The 25,538-nt window shown below is 38.7% G+C and overlaps 2 protein-coding genes across 3 annotated transcripts in view; both read left to right on the top strand.

Annotated features, from left to right (window-relative positions):
* Nucleotides 1-2,375, top strand: part of ADAMTS19 (ADAM metallopeptidase with thrombospondin type 1 motif 19) — a 252,039-nt gene extending 249,664 nt beyond the window's left edge. The window contains exon 23 of the mRNA XM_065934285.1: nt 1,007-2,375. Coding sequence (XP_065790357.1) covers nt 1,007-1,158 — 152 coding nt within the window. The 3' untranslated portion in view covers nt 1,159-2,375. The remainder of the gene's footprint in view (nt 1-1,006) is intronic.
* Nucleotides 2,376-3,155: 780 nt separating this feature from the next.
* On the top strand, nt 3,156-23,931 carry MINAR2 (membrane integral NOTCH2 associated receptor 2). Of its 2 annotated transcripts, XM_065934300.1 has the most exons (5): nt 3,156-3,401; nt 9,766-10,504; nt 10,674-10,850; nt 20,363-20,590; nt 23,714-23,931. In XM_065934300.1, the coding sequence occupies exons 3-5, from the start codon at nt 10,674-10,676 to the stop codon at nt 23,891-23,893; spliced, it is 585 nt and encodes a 194-aa protein (XP_065790372.1). In that variant the 5' UTR covers nt 3,156-3,401; nt 9,766-10,504; the 3' UTR covers nt 23,894-23,931. The 2 variants fall into 2 exon arrangements, 1 of the variants encoding a protein (XP_065790372.1); XR_010663054.1 differs by lacking the exons at nt 3,156-3,401; nt 9,766-10,504; nt 10,674-10,850 and adding an exon at nt 11,743-11,852 and having other exon boundaries at nt 20,363-20,668; nt 23,714-23,850.
* The last annotated feature ends 1,607 nt before the right edge of the window (nt 23,932-25,538 follow it).

The raw sequence follows: 25,538 nt of genomic DNA, 5'->3' as shown, positions 1-25,538 counted from the left end.
TAAGCCAAATAATTAACATTTCTAAGAAATAATCAGTTCAAGTAGAATTAAAACTAGTTAAGACAAGAAGTTAAGCAATCCTAGAGCAGATGTGCTAAATCCTTGTATTCAAAAGCAACATAATCCCTTTCTCCAACAATTATTTGGAGTCCTTCTTGACATAAAATGTGGCAGAAAATAATGAATTAAAAGAAGAATTAAATTAAAACTCCATTTTCTCTGTTTATTTTTTCTTGAAGGACATCCCCAAACATAGAAGCACAGTGGTTGGAAAGTCAAGGTTTTTAAATGTACAATAATGAATCAGAATAGTGGCAAAAGAAAGAGTTGCAGCAGACTGTCTTTTATTATACATGCCAAAACACACTATTTCTTTGGAAAAACTGGGGCCGAATCTACCTCACTGAATTTTTTATACCAAGAGCTTGTTTCAAACACTTCATTGCTATAAATTTTAGTCACTTTTGTTAATCAGCCTTGATTTTAAGGATGCCTGAAATTGTGACTCTTAGATATCACAGCTAGACATGTCTGCTGTCTAGGAAACGAGGAATGTGAAATAAGTGTAAGCAGATTTTTGTTTTGCTATTTCTTTGCAAGTTCATCCATAATAGCACTTATTAATTTGTATTCTCATAATGGTGAACATATTGAACACATTCATTTTTCTTTTTAATCTTCTCAACTAAAAATCCAAAAGAAGCATAAATAAAAGTCATGAAATGGACACTTAAAAGCCATTTGCAGTACACTCATTGGCTTTGGGAAATCTATCTTTAATGGTCTGTAAAAGCTGATGAGTAAGACCAGTATTCATTCACTGTGCTCCTTCCTTATAGAGCGTGTGTGCGTGTTTGTTTATGTCTGTCTTTTATGTTCTGGAAGGTTATGTATGTGAGACAACATGAGTGTAGAAAATCCCCCCACTTAAATGATTGCTGTTTGTTTCTGCTCACGACAGCTGGTTTATCTGCATGTATTAAGTTCCCTGTGTTTTGTTTCACAGCTGCTCTGACTTTCAAGTGCCTGGGAGATCAGTGGCCTGTGTACTGCCGGGTGATACGTGAGAAGAACCTCTGTCAGGACATGCGGTGGTATCAGCGCTGCTGCGAGACGTGCAGGGACTTCTATGCCCAAAAGCTGCAGCAGAGGAGTTGACCTCTAGCAGGCTGGCTGGCTAACAGCTCTTTGCAATTACATTATTTATAAACACACACACTAGCATGTTTTTCAGACCAAATATTATCAGATTACATATAATTTAATCAAATTAATTAATTTATTTTTTTTTTTTGCCTGCCAAACATCCAATATGGTGTTTGCTTTGGTTCTACAAACATTTTGATTTATACTATATGGCTTCATAAATAGTTTTATATAAATAAGTTGGATCCAGTTTCCAGAATAAAAATAAAAAGGGAAAAACAAAAACCAACCAAGATCTTTAGACTTAAAAAAAATTTTTTTAAATTTAGCTGTCTCTAAGGTGCTACTCTCTCCCTGACAATACCATCGAGTTATCCAGAATATATACTAATTTAGCCTAATAGTTTAGTTATATATGGAGAGATATCATTTTTTTTCCTTTGGTATCCTGATGCAGAATTTGCCCATTTTCTGTAATCTGCAGGAGATGTGTAAGCATAAGAAACCTCATAGTGTTGAACAGGTTTTTAGAGAATGTATTATGCATTGGGTTCAGATTTAGAGATATCCATAGGAAGAATTCTACTGTAATTATAACCTTATTGTAATAATGGAAAAGAAAAGTCTGAATGGAGACTTTGATCATGTTCATGAATATGTACTTGAACACAAGTATTGTAACAATGAGACACTGTAATGATTTACACTGAATCACCATTGCACTGTTGATATAGTGTAGAGAATCCGTTATAGAAATGGTAACATCCACAAAAATGTGTGTTATTTTAACCTGTTGTCATTATATTTTAGCTTTTTAAAATATTTTGAGCAAAGAAAGTGTTGATCCACCCATTTCCTTGTATCTTTTTAGCAGATTTATAAGAGTATAGTACTTAGCCTCACAAATCATAATGAGAAGATTTACTGTTTTTCAGCCTTTTCCCTAGGAACAAGGAAAAACTAAAAGCTTATAATACTGTGGTAGTTTCATTGTGTTTTTCTTTTTAAAAATTAAAAAGTTTTACAATTCTGTGAAACGTTTAAAAACCAGTTTAAGGTTTTCTTGTGAGAAAATATTGTACATGATTCACATGATTTCTTAGATTTTTCAATAAAATATGTGAAACTTCCTGTTGGGAGGCAGTTCTTCATGAGTTTCTCACATTTCCACATGTCTTGGCACTGTCTGCTTTTGTTCTGGAGTATCTTCTAAAGGATGTTTGTGTAATGAACAGCCTTGGAAGGTAAAGATAGTGTCTTTTTTTGGAGCAAAGGGCAAACATGCTTATTTCTCATTATGAAAGTTTCCGGTTCCCTAAAATTGGGGTCTCTCTCCTGTAACACAGTTCACTGAATGTGCAGGTATTGCCTGGCTCTCTTCATGTCATTCTGTGGGAAGTGGGGCTCAGGGAACTGGTGCAAGAAATGCTGATTCTCTGGCTACTGGTGTTGCTGTAAGTAATAAAGTTCTTTGTCTCTAACCCAGGAGTTTAATGTCTTCTGCCCTGAAAGTATGGCAGGCTAACTTGATAGATTGCAAGTAGAATAAAGCCTCAAAATCCTCATAGTTCTTAAGACTTCCCTTTTCATCTTCATTTTTGTATAAGGCACAGTTTGTTTCTAGATTGTCCCTTACCATGGGTATCCTTTAGTTTAATTGCTGAGATATAAAACCAGTCAATTTCAACACATCTTATGGAAGATAGTAGGGGAATGGGAAAGGGAAAACTTACATAGTAAGAGAAAACATTCTTAATCCATCCCTTGATTCCTGAATCCATGAATTGGTGCAGAAATATCACCATTTACTGACCGATGAATTAGACCCTACACAACATCTTAGAGAACCTCCAAAATGTCTTCACCCAGCTGATACCAGAATTGAATACTTGGGGAAGAAAAGGCATTGTTGCATCATTCTATCAGGCTATTTGTTCAGGGTGATGGGGAACATGGTAATACCAGTACTGTAATATGAATTCCCTGAAAAGAAACAATATATGATATGGAACACCCTTATAGTGAATGAGGCTTTTGGTAATTTCATGGACGGTATTTTGCAGAAGCTTTGCAGGCTGGCGATACACAACCATATTTAGGGTAAGTGGCTATTTCTGTGAAAATAGCCCACTGCCTGTTTGGTGATTAAAGTGATCTAATGTAATCTTATTGCAATCCAGATGTTTTGCAGGATTGACAAGGACTTGGAAGGAGCATGGTTTGAAAATTGGTGATGAAGAAATTTTGAAGAAAAGGTATGTGAATAACTTACATTCCATTTGGCTGCTCACCAAAGAGAACTATCAGGAGGGAGGACTTGATCATCAGTTGGACAAACTGACAAGTTCTGTGTATGCTGGCCTGTCTCTTTCATTAGCCACCTTTGTCCTTGCCCATGAGCCCAGGGACAGAGACAGTAGTGGCAGGACTAGAGATTATGCATGGGTTCAGTAACATGACATTTCGCTCACCACGACCCCCTCCAGCTACAGCCATTGCAAGGGCTCAGCCTAACAATAGCAGAGAAAATATTATTTCCCAACATGTCACCATTCTATGGCAGGACTAGCCCACTGCCTTGATTGTAGTAAGATTACATCAGTTCACTTTAGTCACTAAACAAGCAGTGATTTGTTCTCACAGAAATAGCCACTTCCCCTCAGTGTGGATTTGCCTCTCCAGCCTGCAAAGTTTCTGCCAAAACACCATCCATGAACTTATCAAATGCCTTGTTCATGGTTAGGGTATTCCATACGGTGTGGTTTCTTTTCAGAGAATTCATATTACAGTAGAAGCTGTGGCAGTGGACTCATGCCCATATAACTCTGGTACTGCCATGTTCACCATCACCTTGAAGCAGATGGCCTAACAGGATGATGCAATGGCCTTCCTTTTTTTTTTTTTTTTTTTTTTTCTGGCACCAGCTGAGTGGAAAACATTTTCAGGGGTCTCTGAGATGTTATATATAGTCTGATTCCTCTGAGGTGTTATGTATGGTCTGATTCATCAACCTGTACATGGTGATATTTCTATCTAGATTTATGAATTCAAGAATCAAGGGGTAGAATTGAGAATGTCTGCTCTTCCTATGTAATTTTTCCCTCACCCATCTGTTTAAATTTGTGATAATCTGGTGTAACTCTCCAAAACCCATCAATCTTCTGTAAGGACAATAGGCAGAAGGAGTGAAAGAATGAATTGATGAATTTATCATTCCTGCATCCTTCAGATCCTCTTTGGCAGAAGTAATTCTCATCTCTTCATGAACACTGTATTGATTTTGTTTCTAATTTTGGTATGTAAGGGCCAGTTCTAGGGACTGACAGTGCCATTACTACCATAAAGCCCTCATTCTACAGATCATGGAGTTAACCAGTGAAGCAGGAATTCTGCCAGTTTCTGAGTATTTCTCCTCCAAATCTACCTTTCAGAATTAGGAAAATAACTGTTGGATAGGTTTAGAAACTCTGATTCAGTACAAGACAGATTTAAGCCAAAGCTTAATTAAAATGTTTGACTTCCATAGACTCTTGGTCTGACTGTGGCACTTCAGTGGCAATTCAGGTCACCAGCAATTAGTATCAATTCAGAGTCAGTAATCTAGTAGTCATCAAAAAGTCTGATTATTTCCCTCTTCCCAGCACACTCATCCCATCAGGGAAGACTAGAAGTTAGATTTACAGTATGAATTTTGGAGAATTTGCAGCAGAATCCTTCCTCCAAAAGACAGAGCCTCCCCTTTATTCAGAAAGTTCTGGGTCCGTGAACCTGCTGTCACATGGAATGGATCAAGGAAAAGGAATTCCCTGGTGTGGTGACTCAGGTCACACTTTTTTCATCAAGTCTAGAGATTAAATGCTTATACAAACCAAGTAAGACTTTAGTAGTATGTTCATCTCTTTCAGTACTCTGGCCTCCGTAGTCAATTAACCAACGCCAAAAATCTTTGTAGGCCACACCTTTAGCTTTACACTTTTGACCCTGCTTAGCCCTTAAACCATACCCATCTGGCCCCTGGAATTTAAATGCCCTTGTAGAATTCCATCATCCTCATTAAATTCAAGAAGCTCTGTTCTGTGGCAGCAGTTCCCAATGTCCTTTCTGGTTTACAGAGAACAGCTACTATGAATTTCTTTAAGGATTCCAGTACTACCTTCACCAATGTATTTTTCAAGTCCTAGTGAAGGTAACACCCTATGGACCCTCTTAGGAGGCAAATTTAACACATAGACGAGCACATCTATGTAGTTGTTTTTCTTTCTTTCTTTTTTTTTTTTAATCGCTCTAAACTCGTATATACTTTCCTCTTTATTACAAGGAAGTTTTAGTATCTCAGCTTCATTCAGTGTAGACCACATTGGGTCCAGTTTTCAGTCTTATTGGTAGATTTACTCCCAGACTTATGAACTAACAATTTGAATCCAGAATCTCAGCTTAGTGAACCCATACTAAAAGCAATTAATATAATATTGTATTCCTTTTACCCTAATTTATATCATTAAAAACATTCCTATACATATATCTTGGGTTTCAGTTAATGTGAATTGGTGAAATCCTGCAATTCCTCTGGCCTGTATGTTAACACCTTAGAGTCATACTTTTTATCTGGTTCTGGATCTTCCAGGACTTGAATCTGAATATAGATTTAGAAGATAGCACAGGTGGTAGGACATCAGCAGTACAGTTAAAAAGGTTTTATTTCAAGACAGTCATAAAAGCTTTCTGGTTCCCAACTTAGACCTTGAGCTGTGAATGTAAAACCCCAGGCATATCTCTTTCTCTAAGTTCTCCACCTGATTTAGAAGCAATGAATCCAACCCCAAAGTCCTTTTTCTATTTGTTTCTATGAAAAATTTTTATTGCAGCAGGTATTTTGTAACCCAGGACCTCGCTTTCTCTAGGTACTTCACTCCAGGTAACTATCAGTGAGAGTTTGTATAACCATTCTGCCCTGAATGACCGGGCTCCCACTTACTGCTTGTCATTAATGCCTTTAAGTCTAGTCATATCAGAGAACTAACTCCAGGGTTCAATCAGCAAACCTGTGTTAGGGGATGACAGATTTGAACTCACAGCTGCAGGAAGATCTGGGGAAGTGAAGGTCCGTAAGAGGAGGTGAAGGATCAGAGCAGTCACCAACCAGTCTGAGCAGCCAGGCACAGCTAGGTAAGTGAAACTATGAAGGAGTGATTTGTAAAGACGTCTGTGAGATGCTGTTGCCTCTGTGTAGCTTCTTCCTTTGTAGGACCACAGTCAGACGTTGGGTAGTGGATCTATTTCCTGATGGTCATCAGGACCTAGAGTTAGCAATGAGAAACAGATGTGGAGCTCAGGAGAGCAAAGGCAGTCTAGAACCTGCCTCTGCCTCTGTCACAGTATCTGATTGTAAAAAGAAATTCAGATAAATGGATGCAGTTTTGCCTTCCAAATCTCATGCCAATTTCTCTTTCAGCCACTTCTAACACTGACTCACAGAAAGAAGGGGATTCTGGAAAATGAAGTTGGTCTTTTTTATGATTTTTTAAAAATATTTTTAATAGTAGATCCTTGTTGATTCTTTATTTTAAGTATAGTAGTGTGTGCATGTCAATCCCAATGAAATATGCTTTTTAACTGTGGATAATAGAACTTCAGGTCTTCCCAGATGGAACTAGCAGTAAAGAACCTACTTGCCAGTGCAAGAGACATAAAAGACACAGGTTTGATCCCTGACTTGAGAAAATCCCCTGGAGGAGGGCATGGGAATCCACTCCAGTACTCTTGCCTGGAAAATCCCATGGACAAAGGAACCTGGCAGGCTACAATCCAAAGGGTTGCAAAGAGTCAGACATGACTGAAGCGACTTAGCATACATGCACAATGACTTCAAATTTCTTTTATTTTCCCCCATTTTGCTTTATATCAGAGATGACCGAAATGAAAATTCTTATGCTCTCTTAAAATAGCAGTGAGCCTTTTTTAAGCACTTAATATATGCTAAGCATTCTCTTAACTACTATACCTATTAAACCTCACAGCACCCTTGTAAGGAACCACTAATACCTTCACATTGTAGCTGAGGAAACTGAGACCCAGAGAGACTCAGCAACTGGCCCAAGAGCGCAGGCTGGTTGCACGTCACAGAGACACTCTGAAGTCAGCTTCTGTGCACTCAGGTAACCTGACTGCCTCCCTCACTCATCAGTTTTGAAAATGTTATATGGTAGATGCAGAAGGATTTATAATCTAACCACAGACTTTTTTTCTAATCAAAACTATCCAACTAATTTTCAAAGTAAGATAATTTTACGAACCCCAACTGTTCATCTGAGTATTGTCCAGACTTTTCCAGTGGAAACACTTTCGGATATTTTAGTTGGTTTGGCATAAGAAAGGAAGGGACTGAGGGAGGGTGAGGAGAAGAAAAAAGAATATGCTTAATTAATATTTAGAAAATTTTGCCTAGTGAACCACATTTAATCCTATTTTTATCATTCTCATGTTTCAAAAGACTTCTAGGCCCAAATCCAAGGAGAAATGATGCTTTTATGAACATTTGTTTTAAAGAAAGAGAACAAATGATTAGGTGCGTGGTAAGAGTCGAGAAGCCCAGATATCCAGATCTCTACCAGATTATTCCTACAGTGTAAATACTTATATTTATTTATACTCTGTTCCTCTAGATTGAAGGTGTTAGTGACAATGAAGAAATAGAACCCCTAAGACAGTATTTATCCAATCACTCTCGGGTCAATTTTTTGTAGTGTTGAAAGGAGAACAATGAAATGGGTGTTATGTGATCAAATAAATTTGGCAAATGCAAGCAATGGCACCCCACTCCAGTACTCTTGCCTGGAGAATCCCGTGGACAGAGGAGCCTGGTGGGCTGCAGTCCATGGGGTCGCTGTGAGTCAGACACGACTGAGCAGCTTCACTTTCACTTTTTACTTCCATGCATTGGAGAAGGAAATGGCAACCCATTCCAGTGTTCTTGCCTAGAGAATCCCAGGGGTGGCGGAGCCTGGTGGGCTGCCGTCTATGGGGTCGCATAGAGTCGGACACGACTGAAGTGACTTAACAGCAGCAGCATTAATGAAGTGGAACTTCTCAGTCTTCCATGTAAGTCTGTGCATTATAAACTACCAGAAGAGAATATGGAGTATGGGATCCTTTTTTCACTGGGCATGATTGATTGAAAAACAGATTACTAAGCCATTTTTAAATCAAATTTAATTGCATTATCAATTTCCTGTCAGAGAAGAGCCCTTTCTAGAGCTCTGAAAGAGGTAACAGCCACCATTATTTATTGAGCAAAGGGCTTTGTGAGGTTCTTCAAACGTGACTCATGTGAGGATGGAAGCATCCAACAAGGCTGCTCTTTTGTGATATATCCAGTAGAGCGGCTCATAAACAGAGAGAAATATATTATCAAACAAAAGATAATAAGATAAACAGATCACTCTGAAATTTCAAAGGAAGAAAAAATCATTTCTCTTACTAGAGAAAATATGTGAAGTTTCTGTGAAAGGCTGGGTGTCAGCCATGGCCTGTGAAGTATAATTAGGAAGTGGTCAACATCCAGGGTGGGGAAGAAATTATTCTAGGCAGAAGGACTGGCCTCAACAGAGGCACGATTTAGGGGTGGAGTAAGAGTGGGGCTTGGCCAGCAGCAGAAGAGGGAGGAGAAAGCATGATTTCCTGATTGTCAGTCATGTAGGCTACCCATAGGGATAGTTGTGAAAAGTAAGAACTGATGGTTTAGGGGTGATGGTAGACAAAGGATGGTGGGAGAAGATGAGCAGTCTAAAACTGAACTTATAAAAGGAAGGAGATAGCATACAAACTTCTGAGCATCTAGAGCACAGTGGAGGAATCTAAAAGGAAGGACGCCTAAGGAAAACTGATGGCTCATTTCACCTACCTCATACTTGGCTAAGGAAAGGATCTAATCAAATATATTTGGATCTGGGTTTTATGTCTCCACTTGCCAATGTAGAGAGCCAAAGAGAAGTAAGGTTCTTCTTGAAGATGTGTGTTATTCCCCAAAGAACCTTTTAGGAAAAGCAAACAGCCTGAGAAATATTTGTTCATTAGATGTTTTCTGGCAGCAGCCAGAAAAGTCCAGAGAGTACCAAGGACATGTACATACACATAATACACTTGATTCTTCAAACACTGATGATTTAACTCTTTTGTTATCAACTGTCATGTGAAGTCCCTCTTACTTTCTCTGGTAAGTGTACTGATTTAAAAAAAAAAAACTCAAATATTTTAAGTATCATAAGACAGTGATAGAGTTTGGGTCCAAAAATTATTGCAGAAAACAGTGGTTGTTAATCCAGTTTACAGCTATCAGTAGGACACATGATTTTTTTCAACACCCTCATGTTTATTGCCACAAATAAGGGAAGTACTCTCTAGCGGCTGCTTGATTCAAGAACACCCTGGCTGTTGAGTCTAGTAAGCCATAGGGCACTCTTCTGAAATCTGGCGCTGATATATTCCACATGTAACCCCATTACCTTTGTAAGAAAATCCTTCCTGCTGAATCAGATGGGTTTGCATCTGAGGCACAAACATAACAGGCTGTGTCTTTTAAACATTGCTGATATGTCTATCCTTTGCCTTCTCTTCCTCTAGATGAAAATCCGTATTTTCCTGGTGAGAAGTATGGTTTGCCAGAGACAGAGTGGCTTGTAATGAGAGAGTTTATCTACCTTAAAGTCGTCATAACTTCCTGGCTTGAGATGCTCTCCATAACCTCACTGCCGCCTCGGCTCATTGAGCAGCAGATGGGTTCCCTGAGGACAGCGCGTTATCCAGACCCAGCCGCCATGCTCTCCTCTTTTTGCAAGTCCACTTTGTGAACACCGAGACCCATCACAGTAGTGTAAACAGCTAAGAGCAGAGTCAAAGAGACCTCAGAGAGCGCATGGACCAAGGCAGTACTTTGGGGCACTAAATTACTGCAGCAAACGATCAAGCAAATTCTTGCTATTTCCCCCTCAAGCTGAGGCTGACAACCTAAACACGGTTAGGTTTCACATGACCCTGAGACTCTGGGAGTCAAAACATGAGAAGAAACAAGATCCTGCATATCACATGTGAGGCCAAGCCAGCTGGGTCAGCTCGGCAGTGTTCAAAGAGAAGTATCAGTTAATGTCTCTCTACAGGTGACTGTCGCATGTGCTCCATATTATGGACTGGAACCCTGAAATTCCGGTAGCCTTGATCCAAAGAGTACTTCCTCTTAAGCTGTTATTTGTGTATGAAGAGACGTCTTCATTCATTCTTTACAAGGGAATAACTATGGGCACAGCTGTTCCATTCAAGTATCCGAGGGGGTAGAGAGAGAGAGTGTGTGCATGAGGTGTGAAGGGTAAGTCAGGGTGCTACATTGTCGCCTGTGTTGATATGCTATTTCGAGGGTGGTTTCTGAGCACAGCCCACAGCCATGGGTTTCACACGCCCGTCGGGCACCCTCAGGCTCATTAATAATGGACCACCCTGAGAGCAGCAGCCTTGCTCACCTCTGTTTTCCACTGTAGATGCGGGGAGGCATGGATCTCTCTGTTCTGCCAAATAACAACCATCCTGACAAGTTCCTGCAGCTCGATGTGAAGTCTTTAATGAGGAACTCAGCCCTTCTCCAGGCCAGCCTGGTGAGGTTTCCAGGAGGGAATTACCCTGCTGCACAGCACTGGCAAAACCTCGTCTACTCACAGGTAAGGTCTGGGAGCACGCGTATATGTGGATGGGGGCTTGCTGTCTTCTCGGCATCTGCCACTTCATCATTTGTGCGAAAAGGTTACAGACAACAGTACAGGGTAGCTGCTCACTCTTGCCACAGAAAGGGGCTTTCTCTCTTCGTCAAGGGAAGGAGACTTTCTCTGGTCACTTGATCAACTCCGTGAACTATCTCAACCATTTGTTTTCCTTCATGCCCCAGCTTCTCATGCTGTCTTCTTTTTAGATTTTTGCCTAGCCCTCCCTTCAGATGTTTTCAGATCAGTTACTGCATTTGCAGATAAGGCTCTGGGTGGAACCCCACCTCTGTCTTCTGGTGTAGTCTAGGCATGAAGCATCCGAAGCTTATATCATGGGCTCATACATGGCCTCTAAGACCACTAAATATTGCTTCCACCTCATTTAGACTGGCTCCCTTTCATCTCATGGGGAAGAAACTCAAACAGTGAAACAACGGAAAGAAAGAAAATAGAGGGAACTCTGTACCTGAGTAAGGTGCTGGCTGTCATTGTAGAGGCTCTTTGTTTCGACGGGTGTCCATGTAGACAAGACTTAACAAGCAACCTTCAAACCCCTTCTTGCTCTCTTCTTCCTTCTTTTTTACTAACCACAAGAGAAGGATACAACTGATGAGTTCCATGTGCTGAAAGAAACATAAAGGCCCTGACTGTTGCACAGCTCATGAAATAGGGAATAATCTTTGTTTTAAGACATGAGGGCTAACGGGGTTAAGGGTTAGTCTATTTAGAAACAGGAAGAAGCGTTTCATTTCAGAACAGATGTGACTGACCTACAAACCCCTGCAGATCATTAAATCCTTTGGAGTGGTTCAAATTCCCTGAACAGAAATTTGTTTTCTTTTAAGAAACAGTTGCTACTCATGAGTCCTGGTGTAAAGTGACTCCTTTGTGGTGTGTTTGTGGGCTTCTCGGGACCTTTATCATGAGATCATTCAGAATCAAGTACACTTGGATGGTTATGTAAGTGTTTCCTCCACCTATGAGGGTTTTAATTCATTTCCATTGTAAGGCAGCCTATTATGACAACTGATTTTTTTTTAAATTTTACATCCTTCCCTTTTGTAATTTTCAAAACCCATCCTCCACACCTCTTTGGTGGCTGCTTTTTGTGTGTTTTGCTTAGTTAAATGCGATGAAATTCCTCCTTTGTCTTTCTTACTGTTTATATCATGAACTAAAATAATTCAAAAGTCAGCTTAGAATACCTTGGCCCTCCTGTGCTATGAAGTTTAGTCTAAGAAAACATATCCAATAAATTCCTTTGAGATTGGAACACACCAATCTAACATCTTTTGTTTAGTACTGGAGTTGACCTGTTTCCTTCATGTGGAACTTCACAGTTTAAAAGCTCTGTTGAATATTGTTCCTAAATCTGAATGAAATGCGAATTTTAAAGGGCATTGTTTCCCAACAGGCCCTGACGTATAGAAATAGTTCTACAGGGCAAACCAAGGAAGTAAAAATCTGTTTCATTTGTCTTTGAATGTGTCATTGGTAATCGTAAACTATAAATAAACTTGATTTAGTTATAACTTTACCCTAAAAAGAAACATCTAATAACTGAATAAAGGCCAATACACTACTAAATAATGCTTGAAGGGAAGAAGTAAATCAATTACAAATTTAGTTAGTTGGGTAAGTGTGGCTCAGATGAGTAAAAACAATTATATTTGCTACTGTAGATTGCAATATGTCAAATAAATAATGCTTCTCTCCTTGGTTGGATCTTAAAAATCCAAGAGTGGTAATATTCATTGGTAAAAAAAACAAATCTAAAAGAAAGGAATGTATGAAAGTTGTAAGCAGCTGTGGTGATACCTGGAATAAGGGCACTGAATATACCAGATGGACTGAGGTGTTAGGGGTACGGGAGGTGGCAGGCAGCTGTTAAGTAGTTCTTAATTTAAAACCCTCACTTTGCTGGCTTAATGTCTCACTCTGTGGGGAGACATTAAGTCAACTGAAGAACATTGAACAAGGAGATTTGAAATTTGGTTCTTGTCCCAAATCCACAATAAACCAGTTTGAGAGGCATCGATTGTGGCGCTTATTCAGCCTATGCTTTAGTATTTCCACTTGCAAAATTAGTGTAGTATTCATTTTACATAGTTCCTTAAAAGTGAGAGCAAATAAGGTAAAAACAACTGACAGTTTCCTTTAAGAGAATAAGGAATGGGTGTCATCATCGTCATTTGCTATTAATAGTATCCCTGAATGTGTTTAAATTAGCCCATCATTAGAATTTGGAATAGCAGATAATACCACTTGCATTCTTTGATATATACCGTGGATGGAGAGGGATGTGTGTGCGCGTGTTAGAGGGTATAGTCAGTACTTCTTCAAACTCTGTGGCCAAATCAAGCAGTTAGATTATATACTTCCATGAAATCCACACAAATTTCAGAGTTGTGTTAGCTTACCTTTTTGGCTTACAATCTGTCCATCCCCTGCTCCAGGTACATAGTATTTAGAATTAAGCCTACCTCAAGAAATGTCAAAGGACTTAACCTACAAACATTGCCCTCAACACTGGTAGTAACTGAACAGTTGAAACAAGAACCTTCTAGAGACTTCCCTGGCAGTCCAGTGGTTAAGATTTTGCTTCCACTGCAGGAGCCAAGTTAGGGAACTAAGATTTCACATGCTGCACAGTGCAGCAAGAAGAAAAAAGAAAAAGTAGTGTATTTATATTCATGATTTATGTTTTATGCTCTTTTGAAATTCACATTCCACCTTCAGAGGCAATTTTCTAAGCCATTTTACATGAGCAGAAGCAATACCATGAATATAGGAAAGTAAGCAAGGATGTCCCCAGGCACGCCAGCATCTCAGGACACTGTTCATTCCCTTTGTGAACATGCATACACAGGTCACCTATATCTGCAGGTAAAGAGTACAAGCAGGTACTTCTTGATTTAACTAGATTTATACTTTTTCTTTAATTCTTTCACTAGAAAAATGAAGAAGTCTTCCTGATAAATTTCTTCTCAATGCAATGAACAAACTTTCGCCAAAATCTAATATTTTTGGTTGTTAAAATAATTGGGGGCATGTATCTGATGAAGGCATTTGAAATTATATTCCAAACATTTCTGCCAGTCCCTTTATAGAGGGAGGTAAAAAAAAAAAATTCCTTTTCTTTTGGTATAAATGATAAAATATATTTTTTCAGATATTGTAGTGGGATTTTTCTTCTGATTAGCAGTTAGACTTCAGAGTCTTTTCAGACTAATCTATTTGTTATGTCTTTTCCTGACTTTTATGACATCTGTTTGAGAACCCAGGGGATTGCTGTACTATATCTATGAACTAGAACAGAAGATCAAGGGTAAGAAGGTTGCTCTTCCCTTGGTTTCTAGACAAGGTCATTTCCTGGGTATATTTCCTTATCACCTTGCCTCACTTTCTTTTTTCAGTCTTATAGCTTTCTTTTCCCTTTAAATTCTAATATCTCTTCTTTCTTCCTCGTCTTTGTTTGTTTGTTTTTGTGCATCATAACTATATTTCACAATCTGTCTGTGAACACATATGTCATGCCTTCTCCAGGACTGTCTCTATTTCAAGTACTCCATATCCTATTTCAATAAGAGCAGCCTGTATAAGCTTATATTTGGGCAAATGTTGTAGGACTTTTGAGGTACCTAAATTATTGTCTAGAAAGTAGATTAAGGAGCATCATTGAGGTGCTCAGGGTTTTACTTGCAGCTGTCAGGACATGATTTTATCAAGTTTTGCTAAATTTATGTAGTTTACAAAATCTCCAGTGGGGTCAGCAGTTCCCCCTGGATGATAATGCTGCCAAAAGCATCACCCGCTTTGTCCCATCACTGCTCCTCAATGAGACCCACACGCCTCTGGCACTGAAACCTCATGAAAGCACAGTCTGTGTCACAGGAGCACATGAGGGACTCCAGAGCCCTGGTGACTTGGAGGGGAAAGCAGAAGAGGTTTAAGAGAGGTCTGGGTCAGCCTGGGAAGGCTCGATGGGAGTTGTCTGAGATTTCAGATTTTATCCTGAAAGTTCGGAGGGGTTGATGAAAAATTTTAAGCAAGAGAATCACATGATCAAATTTGTGTTTCATAAAGGTAACACTTAGTAATTTGGAAAACAGAATTATCGTGACCAGTGGGGAGCTACTTTCTAGGAAAAGTTATCTGTGGGTTCACATGTGAAATGCAAACAAAATACCCTGTTTGCATTATGATTATGATAGGAATTACATTGTAAGTATAAACCACATTGGGGAAAATGGACATCTTTAGGATCTTGATTTTCCCAATTTGTGAACATGGTATGCTACAGTCCATGGGGTCGCAAAGAGTCAGAAACGACTGAGCGACTGAACTGAACTGAACCTTTTCCAAAAAGAAATAGCTTTCAATATCATTGATTCATTCCATCATATATTGGGTTATTTTTCTTTTAATATTTATTATTAACTTAATTGTTTTAATTAATATTAAATATTAATATTTATTCTCTCCTGTCTTTATTATTTCGTGGTGACTATTTTCTTAGATTTACTCTGACCAACATTCATCCCTCATCAGAGGCAGTCACTACGTTTAGCCAGTGCCCCATCCATATGGTCGTATAATCTTTGCTGCACTAGAAATGCAATCACTGCAGTAATTCTTTCTTCCTGAATGGGAAAAATGAAAGAACGCAGAGACTGCTCCATAGTGCTTCTGAGATCCTACTGGGAATAGTTTGTGTGGCCCTCCTTCCTTGATGGTGGGGAAGATGGATTAGGCCAGGACTCTCCTCTTTAGAAGATCTCCTGGGGCATTGTTCTCTAGAGTTCCTGGTCCAGTGCATCAAAGTCTTTTGCCATATCAAAGTGGGCCCCCCTCAAGGCTGTAGAGGCTTCAAAATTCACTCCTATTAGTCCATTAATAATAAATACATCCAGTTTGGAGGCATAGGATTACTGTTGTTTTGTTGGTTTAGTCTGTAATTTTTAACAATCTTTTAAAAACTTTTTGGTCTAGGCTTGTGGTTTCTCTGGTGAGACATTTCTTATAAAACTTAGTTTGAGCTATTTATTAATGTAATCATTTCTATTTTGTTGTGGTTACTTCTATACATCAGTAAATACACCTTAAGTTCTTTGAAGGCATCAATCTCGAATAGGCTTTAATGGTTTGCTTTTCTGCCTCCATTTCTCTTTCTTTTGACTCAATGACAAATGCCTGGAGACAGTCTGGAGTAATAGTCATGAAACCACACCCTACCATGACTTTTATCCTGAGTCACTTCATTCTACTAGGAAACTTAAATGGGCTTTTTTTTCTTTTCTTTTCTTTCTTTTTTGGGGGGGGAGGGGGAGCTCAATTAGTGTTTGGAGTCTATAAACAGTCAGATTTTTAACAATAGAAGGCATCAAATTTCTATAGTTTCTTTCTTTCTTTTTTTTTTTTTTTTTAGTTTCTTTTTTTTCTTGCAAACGATTCAGTTCTTTCTATCATTTCATCTCTTTCTTATAATACAGCAATGCTGTGATCCTTGTACATGTATTACTTATCCCTCATAGAGCTACAGGGGATTAGATTCCAAATGACCACAGATAACACACCAAACATTTCTCGCTGTGTGATATGAAGAGCCATCCATCCAGCTTCTGATACTCCTCTCACCCCTCTCCACCTCTTAACTGCTAAGCCAATGACAACAGTTGTAGAATTTCAAGCTATCACTTTCTGTACTAAGGGGAATGTAGGCTAGGCCACACTATGATGACAAAATATCAGTAACTAAAAAGAAGGAAAACATACTTGTGCATGGAAAGTTTGAGAAAGGACAGATAGGTTGGGGGTGGGGGTGGTTGGGCAGCTCTTTTCCAAGCAGCATCCTAGGGCTTGAAGTTCTTTCATCTTACATAGCTCTGCCACCTCAGAATCCTTGCTTACAATGACACAGTAGAAAATGGGAAGTGAGGACAGGTGAGCCAAAAATCTTGCTGGAGAATTCAGGGGCTCAGCCTGGAAATGATCTCTGTTACTTCTGACCCCACGTCAACTACTAGAGAGAGTGGGCCCAGTTTAACGTCAAACAGCCTGAGGAAGGCAGTCCCGTCTTGTGCTCAGAAAGGGAAAACGAAATTGGTGAGTATTTAACCAGTCACACCACCAGCTCTTTGTTTATATTTGCCTACTAGATATTTTTATGTACTTGCAACTCTCATTTTTTCTGAGTTCTTGTATTTTAAGTATTTTAAAAATCTCATACGATGTCTCTATTATTTAAATAGAGGGTTTCATCTATTTATGTTTAACATGATTGTTTCCATTTTTTTTCTGTTTCCTAAGATTTTATCCTCTGTATTCTTTGTTTCAGGTTTCTTATCTTTTAGATTAACTTTCTGTCGTCTTTTTTCTTCTGCTCTACTGATTTAGAATCTACACATTCTTTCTCTCTTTTTAAGTAGTATCTCTATCCTCTAAGAGAAATTATTTCTTAAAATCTCATAATTAAGGACTTCTCAAGTGGCCCAAGGGTCTATACTTCCACTGCAGGAGCTATGGATTTAACCCCTAGTTGAGGGATGAGGAACATGCTGTGTGATCAAAAAGAAGAAAGGAACTTTCTCAATCAAGTATATTTGTTAAAGACTTTACTGTTTAGTTTTAGGTTTCTCTTATCTTAAAACTCACAAATTAGTGATTATTATTTCTATTTTACCATAAAATCAGTGCTTGCTTAGATTTTTGTATACATTCATCAGCTTTTTTTCCTTTTGTTCTTTTTCTTTGTTTTTCCTAGCATTTCTTCTTGCATCTTAACCTTTCATTCTAATATCAAGTTTCTTTTTCCTGAAGTATATTTTTTAGAAGTTCCTTCTTTATTGGCCTATTAATTGTATACTCTAAGTGTTTGTTTGTCTGAAAGTCTTCTATTTCATTAAATGATAGTTTACTTATACATAAGTGGTATAAATATTGATTAAAGTGTATAAAGGATATGTGGACAAAGTAATGGTTAATACAGAAAAGCCTAGGTAAGCTTTGAAGCTTATTTCCTTAAACAGTATTTTTTTTAAGTTATTTTAGAGCCCATATAGTTAAAATAATGAAATTAGTATTGTGCTTCCTTTTGATAAATGTAGTCCATGTAGAATGTAGAGTAAAAAATTAAAATCAAAGACATGCTCTGGTTTTCTTTCTGAAGAGATTTTTTTTAGTTTATCAAAATATAGAAGGACCTCAACCACAATTAGTATATTCTGTTTCTTCCATAAAATTCTTAATAAAATTATTCTATTAATTTTTCCTTCACATGTCCTTCAGACATGAAATTGTCATACAGTGAAAAAATAAATGGCACTAAATTCTTAACCTTAAACAGTCAAGAATACTGTTTAGAATTAAGACCTTGAATGTCCTTTTAAAAATAGCTCTGATTATTTTTTATATCTTTTGTATATTCCTTTCTCAAGGTTTTTATACTTTGTAATGGAGGGTGTTGTGTTTTTTTCTTAACCCCTAAAACTATTTTTCTGATTTATAGAGCTTTCTTATTTAGGAAACTCAAGGAATAGTCCAGCAGGCAAGAAAACAGACAAAGCCAATTTTTCAATGTCAGAAGGATTATTTCTCTTCAAAGATGATCATAGATATCTAGCCTTGAAGCAAAAAACTTGAGTCAGAATTATGCTAAACTGAAACTATCTAAATTTTATATCAAATTGTTTTTTCTCAGTTCCAGAAACATTTTTCATGAGTTCATCCATCTTAAAGATGAATGCTAAGTCAAGATGATTTATTATTTCATTGCAAACTTCAATATTATAGAATATAAATTGATTTTGAACAGACCAGCAATCTAATAAAGTCAGATAAGACCTCCAAGTTGATCTCTACCTATCTAAAAAAAGTCTGGATTAAGAAAATTAGGGAAACCTAAGGCCAAAGAGAATATGAATGACTTTATCTAGATGATTTTGTGGGGCCTACCAGCCATTTCAGAAGGAAGCTACATATATTAGTTTACAACTTTGCTTATATAAATACGTATTTAATGTGACCCATATTCCCCAATAGATATGAGGGAATCAGTGCATTGATGATTATAAATATAACTCAGAAAAACATTAATTGCTACTTAAACTTCTCTGTTTAGGAAGGCTGATATGTGAAACACATTTATTGAAAAATTGCTGTAAGATAATGAAATGTGTTACTAGTTTCTAAGAGTCAAACCTAAGTTTTCTGAAAATTAACTTACGTGGAATTCCTTTCCCTTGATGCCCTATGATAAATAAGACATTACTCTATATGCTTTCTGTTTCTTCTCCAGTTTATTTGGTCAATGAATAAATTTTAATCTGAATTTTTTTCTATCTTCATAATAGCTTTGTGGTCATAAGAAAAAAAGGCAAAGTAAAAACATGAAGGTCATACCAGACACAGAAAAACCACATTGTTTTTGTATAATCCATTTATATAAATGAGTACAGACTGACCTGTGATGGGGATTCTGGAGATACTGGTTATCCTTGGGGAGGGAAACCAAGAGTAATTAGAAGGCAGTGTGGGATATGCTGGTATGGTTTGTTTTTTGGTAGTATCTTGGGTTTATTTGATTCGTGAAAATTTATTGAACTTTACATTTATAACATATGTACTTTTCTACATGTATATCATGGTTTAATTTTTAAAAAGTTTTTAAAGATCTGAAACTCAGAATTAGAGCCATCCAATAGCCAGCTGGTCTATAGCGACATGGACTTCCCTTGTAGCTCAGTCAGTAAAGAATCTGCCTGCAGTGCAGGAGACCTGGGTTCGATCCCTGGGTTGGGAAGATCCCCTGGAGAAGGAAAGGGCAACCCATTCCAGTATCCTTGCCTGGTAAATCTCATGGACAGAGGAGCCTGGTGAGCTGCAGTCCATGGGGTCGCAAAGAGTCGGGCACGACTGAGCGACTAACACTTACTTACTTACTATAGTCACATATAAGAGTGCAATGCTAAGTTAGTTTAGTTTTCCAAGCTTTCCAAAATTGGAGTCCCAAGGGAGTTCCCATGAAAGCCAAAGCCTAGCTATAAAATGCCTTTTAATCTTGACTTTGCTGGATTAATACAGCAATGTTAAATGTTATTTTTTTCAGTCATAGAATGCACAAGTGAAAAGAGGTAACATGTCATTAAATCTCAGTGCAAGTGAACTGGGGGGAAATAACTTTCTTTAGAATTCTACTGTTTGAATTAAGGAACGCTGTTCTTTCTCTGTCATTGTAAAATAGCATTTTAATGAATGATTACTGAATCTGAACACAATCACATGCAAAGAAAGAACTCAGTGATAGAATCCTAAGTCAAACTAGATCGTAGAATTCTTCCTTCATTCATTGTCCTAATCCGTTGGGTCCAGGCAGAATCATTAAACTTTCTGGTATAGGTATTTCACATTTTCCTTCCCTATCATCAGTGACCTCTTGGTAAGAGAAACTTTGTTACTGTGCCTCCTGACAGAGAGAAAAGAAGAATATTACTGTTCAGCGCCTGAGGGGACCCAGTGCGAAGGGCACCATCACTGTAGAGAGGCCCCCACCACCCTTATCATCAGTTCTGAAGAATAACCCACTATATGGTGATGTAAGTTTTGAGGAAGCTATGGAAGAAAGAAAAAAGAATCCTTCATGGACCGTTGAGGAATATGACAAGCGTTCCCTGCATACCAACCTCTCTGGGCATCTGAAGGTACTCAAGGCAAAGAACCAACTCCTTTAATTGATGAGGGAGATCAGTTACATAATCCTAAAAGAAATGGTTATTAAGGTGAGAGGCACTCTTCACGAGCACAAAAATCTCCAGATTTGAGGTCATTTTGGCCTCTGGCTTTACCTTCTCTCTCCTAGTCAGTATTTGTGTTTATTTGTGTGTTTTGTGTTTTATAATTTCAGCAATTACTGACATCACTACAGTGTAGAGAGAAAGAAATGATGTGACAAGAAGAAGGGTTTACCTGGAAGGTATCAGGTTGTGAGAGTCAATTTGCAAGATTAAGTGTTTTTCCCTAGTTTTGAGATCATTTATGTTTGTGAATAGCTGAGTTCCTTTTTCTACATTTTTTCAAATATGTTGATTAATTGCTGTGTCTTAGGCATTGTGCAAGGCAGTTCTCATCAAAGATCATTTTATTTCAAGCCTACTCGGTGATTTAAGATTGCAGATTTACATTTTGGACATTTTCCTGTGTCTCAGTAACAAAACAAAACAAAGGCATTTCAACACAGGAAAAGTATGCAGTGAACTCATTCACCCAGCTTAAACCCAACTCAAGTTTTTCCTTTTCTTTCCCCTGGTGTCACCCTTCAAACAGAACGTCTAGGAATCCCTGAAAAGCAGGGAAAGTGACCCTCTGTTTTCTGAGTGGACTGGATTCCTACCCAATCTTGCCTGTCCTAGGGCCAGAAAGCCCTGACATTTTTCAAGTGTGGCAGTGTATGTTTGTCCTAAGCCTCATACCCTAGTCACCTACAGGCTTTCCTTCTGAGGGGGACAGTATTACATCCCCTTAAAGTCTTATACTTTAAAAAAATCTCAAATGTGCACTCCTTTAAATATTGTCCAGAATCTTTGAAGTTTCTTTATCTCCCAGTGAATTTAGTGTATCTCATCCTTAATGTAGCCTCTTCTCCAGAGATGTTTCCATAACAGATGCTTCCCCCTAGCAACAGTAATCTTGTGTTTTTTTAATCAGGAATCCAAAGATCAAGACTTCTAGGAAATAACCTACAACTAGGAAAGATGTATTAATGTAGTTCACAAACATTTCCTGACTAGGTGCTAGAGCCTCTGGTCTTTGTTGTTTACATGAATGACAAGGGTGCTATAAAGGTGAATATTCTTGCCCTCCAAAAGTTCATCTGAGTGAAGTATTAACAACAAGCAGTAACTCTAGGACAAGACAGAGGAAGTGACAAGAGAGAGGAAGACAGTGACTGTATGAATAGTAGAAAGTGCTGTGCAGATTCAAAAGAGGACAGAGTCACATTGAATTATAAGATACCTTTGTGGAAAAGTTAATTTAGGCTAGACTTGAAGGATATGTAAAATTCCAGATGACATGGGTTGTTTGCATGAGAGGAGAGGCTCTATTCTATCAGAAGTAACAAGAATAAAGGCACAAATATAAGAGTAAGAGAGTTTGTCAGAGCAATAGGTAGTCCATTTTTGCTAGAGCTACAGCTAAAGTAATAGAATAATGATGAAAATCAGGCTAACAAACAGACTCAAAATAAAGCTCAAATGTAAGGCTAAAGAAACTGAACATTACTGGCACTGGGGGGTAATTTTTTGTCAGCAGTACCATGACATGTTTAGGAAGACTGAGTGTGAATATGATGCATATATTGCTTTACTAAAACCAGGCTGGCCCTCATCCCAGCCTGCACACTCACCTCAGAGCAGAGGCCCCTCAGGTTGGAGACCGGGGTGCAGACCTCATGAAGTCACGACTTTGGTTTGTATTAGTATCTCTTCTTAACACCTCATCAATTCAACTTACTTCATCACCATCCCTACCCCATCTCCTAATTAGCACATGGAAAGCCCAGCTTAATTTCTAAAACCTTTTCAACTACTTTACAGGCCATGAAAGCTCCATGTGCTTTTGGTCACTCCCATTTTTCTGAATTACTAAGTTTATGAATAAAAAAGGAGAAAAGAACCCCATATTTAGTTACCAATGCAAGCTATAAGCAGAATGTGGGAGTGGATTGTCTCCATCATGGAAGTTCTTACTGAAGAATGAGGCATTACCCTGGCAGGCAATGTGCAGGCCTCTGATTAGGACACAGACAAAATGAAAATGGTACTAGTGGTAAACGATCCACCTGCCAGTGTAGGAGACAACAGAGACATGTTTGGGTCAGATCCCTGGGGTGGGAAGAGCCCCTGGAGAAGGGAATGACTACCAACCCTAATATTCTTGCCTGGAAAATTCCATGCACAGAATAGCCTGTTGGGCTACAGTCCATGGGTTTGTAAAGAGTCAGATATGACTGAGTACACACACACACACTCACACATAGCAGGAGACAGCAGGGAATTGTGTGTGTGTGTGTGTGCTTTAGATGTATGGAAAGTAGAGCTTGCAGATGATTTTGGGACATAGGAGATAAATTTGAGTTGAAGACAACTCCATAGCGTTGAAAGGGAGACAAGGCCTGTGAAAGAATCAGAAACGGGGATAAATAAGGATGGGAAGGGATATATTGGGTCCTTTATCCAGAAGGGTAACAGTGCCAGACTTTCTGCATGCTAACATGCTGTAGCCCTCTATACAGAAGACCAGAAATTTGAGAAGCATGGAGAAGACTTGGGATTCTTAGTCTTACTGCTCCTTCCATGGAACTCAGCTTCTGGATTTACTGAAAAATTCAGCAAACATCTTCACTCCTACTATGCCAACAAAATCAAACCCCCAAGGTCATCTGAGGCAAGGAATTTTAATTTTATTTCAACTCACTAACCTGATTGACACACACTGTTTATAAATTGTAAGAGACACTAAATTGGCAAAAACATGGCAGAAACACTCTTGTGTTTGTGACCCTAGAGTGTGAGCAATTTATTCGGTAAACTGAATTGTCATGCAGACCTACAGGTTGAAGCTGAGGATTCCTGGTCAGCCAGGAGGCTGTAGCTGCATGTTCCAGCTATTCAGAGAAGCCTAGCTTCTGTTATTAGAGCTCTGACACTTAAACCTCACTCAAGGCCGTGTGAATATGGATGTAAAATACCTATACTCTCTTATTCTGCAATCTCAACTAGTCTGCAACATTGACTGATCCTATCCTCCGTGTAATTTTCTTTTAGGAAAATCCTAACGACCTACGGTTTTGGTTGGGGGAAATGTACACACCCGGTTTTGATACCTTACTGAAGAAGGAAGAAGAGCAAGAGAAGCATTCCAAATATCGTCGGATAGGTCTGATTCTGTTCCTCGTTGCCTGCATCTTGGTTTCCATAGTGACTGTTAGCACTTTTTTCATCTAAAGAAACTACCCCCAGACACAGTCACTTCAAATTTCTTTAAAATCTTTCTAAATAAACAGTTGCAGAAAAACATGTTCATGGAGTGTAAATGTATTATTGATGGTTTAGTTAAACGTAATTGTCTTGGAGAATGCAAACTTCGTTTGAGATAATGCTGACTTTCTCTACTTTATTCTGTGAAACCTTTATAAGTATCCCCATCCTGAGCCTAGGCCTTTGGGCAGCAGGAATTCTGGGGATCATAACCTCTGAAAAGTATTAAGTGTGTATTAAGACAACCAAAATTAAACATTTTAATAGAGAATGAAACAGCACCAACAGTCGTCAGCAACTTTGTCTTAACGTTTACACTATATTCACCGTATTTTGAAAACACTATTACCACCCCCCTGTCATCACTGGAGAAGTTGAGCAGATCATTTTGTGGCCAACTGCCAGGTATATAGGATAAAAACTTCTGGTTGTGTGGCCTGTTGGGTTGAATTCATGCTGTTTTATCTTCCTTTATTCTTGTTTAAGCTAAAAAAAGGGTGGGGGGGTACTGGGGAATATTCCAACATTTTTATTTTCCCAACAATCCTTTATAATGCCCTAGTCTCATGTTGCGATTTTAATAGACCTAAACTTGGACAGGCCACAGTTATATAATTAATCGCATTTAGATCCAGCTGCGGTTACTAATTGATCCACATTGGCTAGTGTGACCCCTGGTAGCAGTCAAGATGTAGCTCCAGGATTTAGCATGCTGGCCCTAAAACACCAGAGAGGATGCTGCTGAAAGAACAGGACTTGCATCCTGAGTATGCCTTTTGCTAAATCTTGCACCTCTAGCAAGTCCTCTCCAAGAAAGGAGAATATCACCTGCCCGATAGGGCTTGCCTTAAGAGTAACGCCTGGCCCCTGGTAAGTCGTTGGCTAGTTAACTATGGTTGTTTCAATAATTTGGGTTAACAGCACCTGAGGTCACCTTAACTGTGTGCAGGTGCCTGGTAATGGTTCAGGGCACAGAAGGAGAAGCAGGTCACGGCTCTTTCCTCCCTTCTAGGACACCCTTCCCTTCCCCGAGTCCCCCATCCACGTTCCTTTTTCCTCTTACAAGACTCCTCCCCACCCCCAGACTATCTTGGGCAGAAACCAAAAAAAGGGATTTTTCTTCTTCCCATTAGTCAGATTTCGCCCTTGGGGTTGCCATATAATTTTCTTGTTATTTCTCTTAAAGATACTTGAACATTGAACAAAGTACTTGAACATTAAAGTACTGCCTGACTACAGTAAAATCATTGTGTGTAAAAATTGTCTTAAGCATGTTTCTCCTTTACTTCTTATTCCTTCTCTCCTTTGTGATAGGTTCCAGTCCCATTTAGAACGGAATCAAGCAGCAGCGAAGGTCTGGGGGCTTCCTGAGGGCAAGCCCCCCTGCCACTGGCTTATAGACCACCACTTACTATTACTCTGCTTTCAAAGCTTGAGTGTCCAGTGTTTGCCTCTAAAGGATTCAAACATGTTCAGATATCTGCTTCACATGGAAAGCATTTGTACCGTGGCAGGTTACATCGGGCTGTCCAGGGCCACAAACAGGTAAGGCTCTCTAAAGGCATGGAGCAGAGGTAAGCATAGAAGTGTGAAGCTTCCCACCTGAACTCCT

The sequence above is a fragment of the Muntiacus reevesi genome, chromosome 1, assembly GCF_963930625.1.
Source record: "Muntiacus reevesi chromosome 1, mMunRee1.1, whole genome shotgun sequence".
Taxonomy (NCBI): Eukaryota; Metazoa; Chordata; class Mammalia; order Artiodactyla; family Cervidae; genus Muntiacus; species Muntiacus reevesi.
The sequence above is the reverse complement of the archived record's forward strand: the minus strand, read 5'-3'. Positions and strand labels throughout refer to the sequence as shown.

Bases quoted from the DNA above. Each gene is read 5' to 3' on its own strand.
- MINAR2 (XM_065934300.1), top strand. From the start codon at position 10,674: ATGCGGGGAGGCATGGATCTCTCTGTTCTGCCAAATAACAACCATCCT. The intron at 10,851-20,362 runs GTAAGGTCTGGG...GCCTCCTGACAG, and splicing joins AAAACCTCGTCTACTCACAG to AGAGAAAAGAAGAATATTAC. The intron at 20,591-23,713 runs GTACTCAAGGCA...ATTTTCTTTTAG, and splicing joins ACCTCTCTGGGCATCTGAAG to GAAAATCCTAACGACCTACG.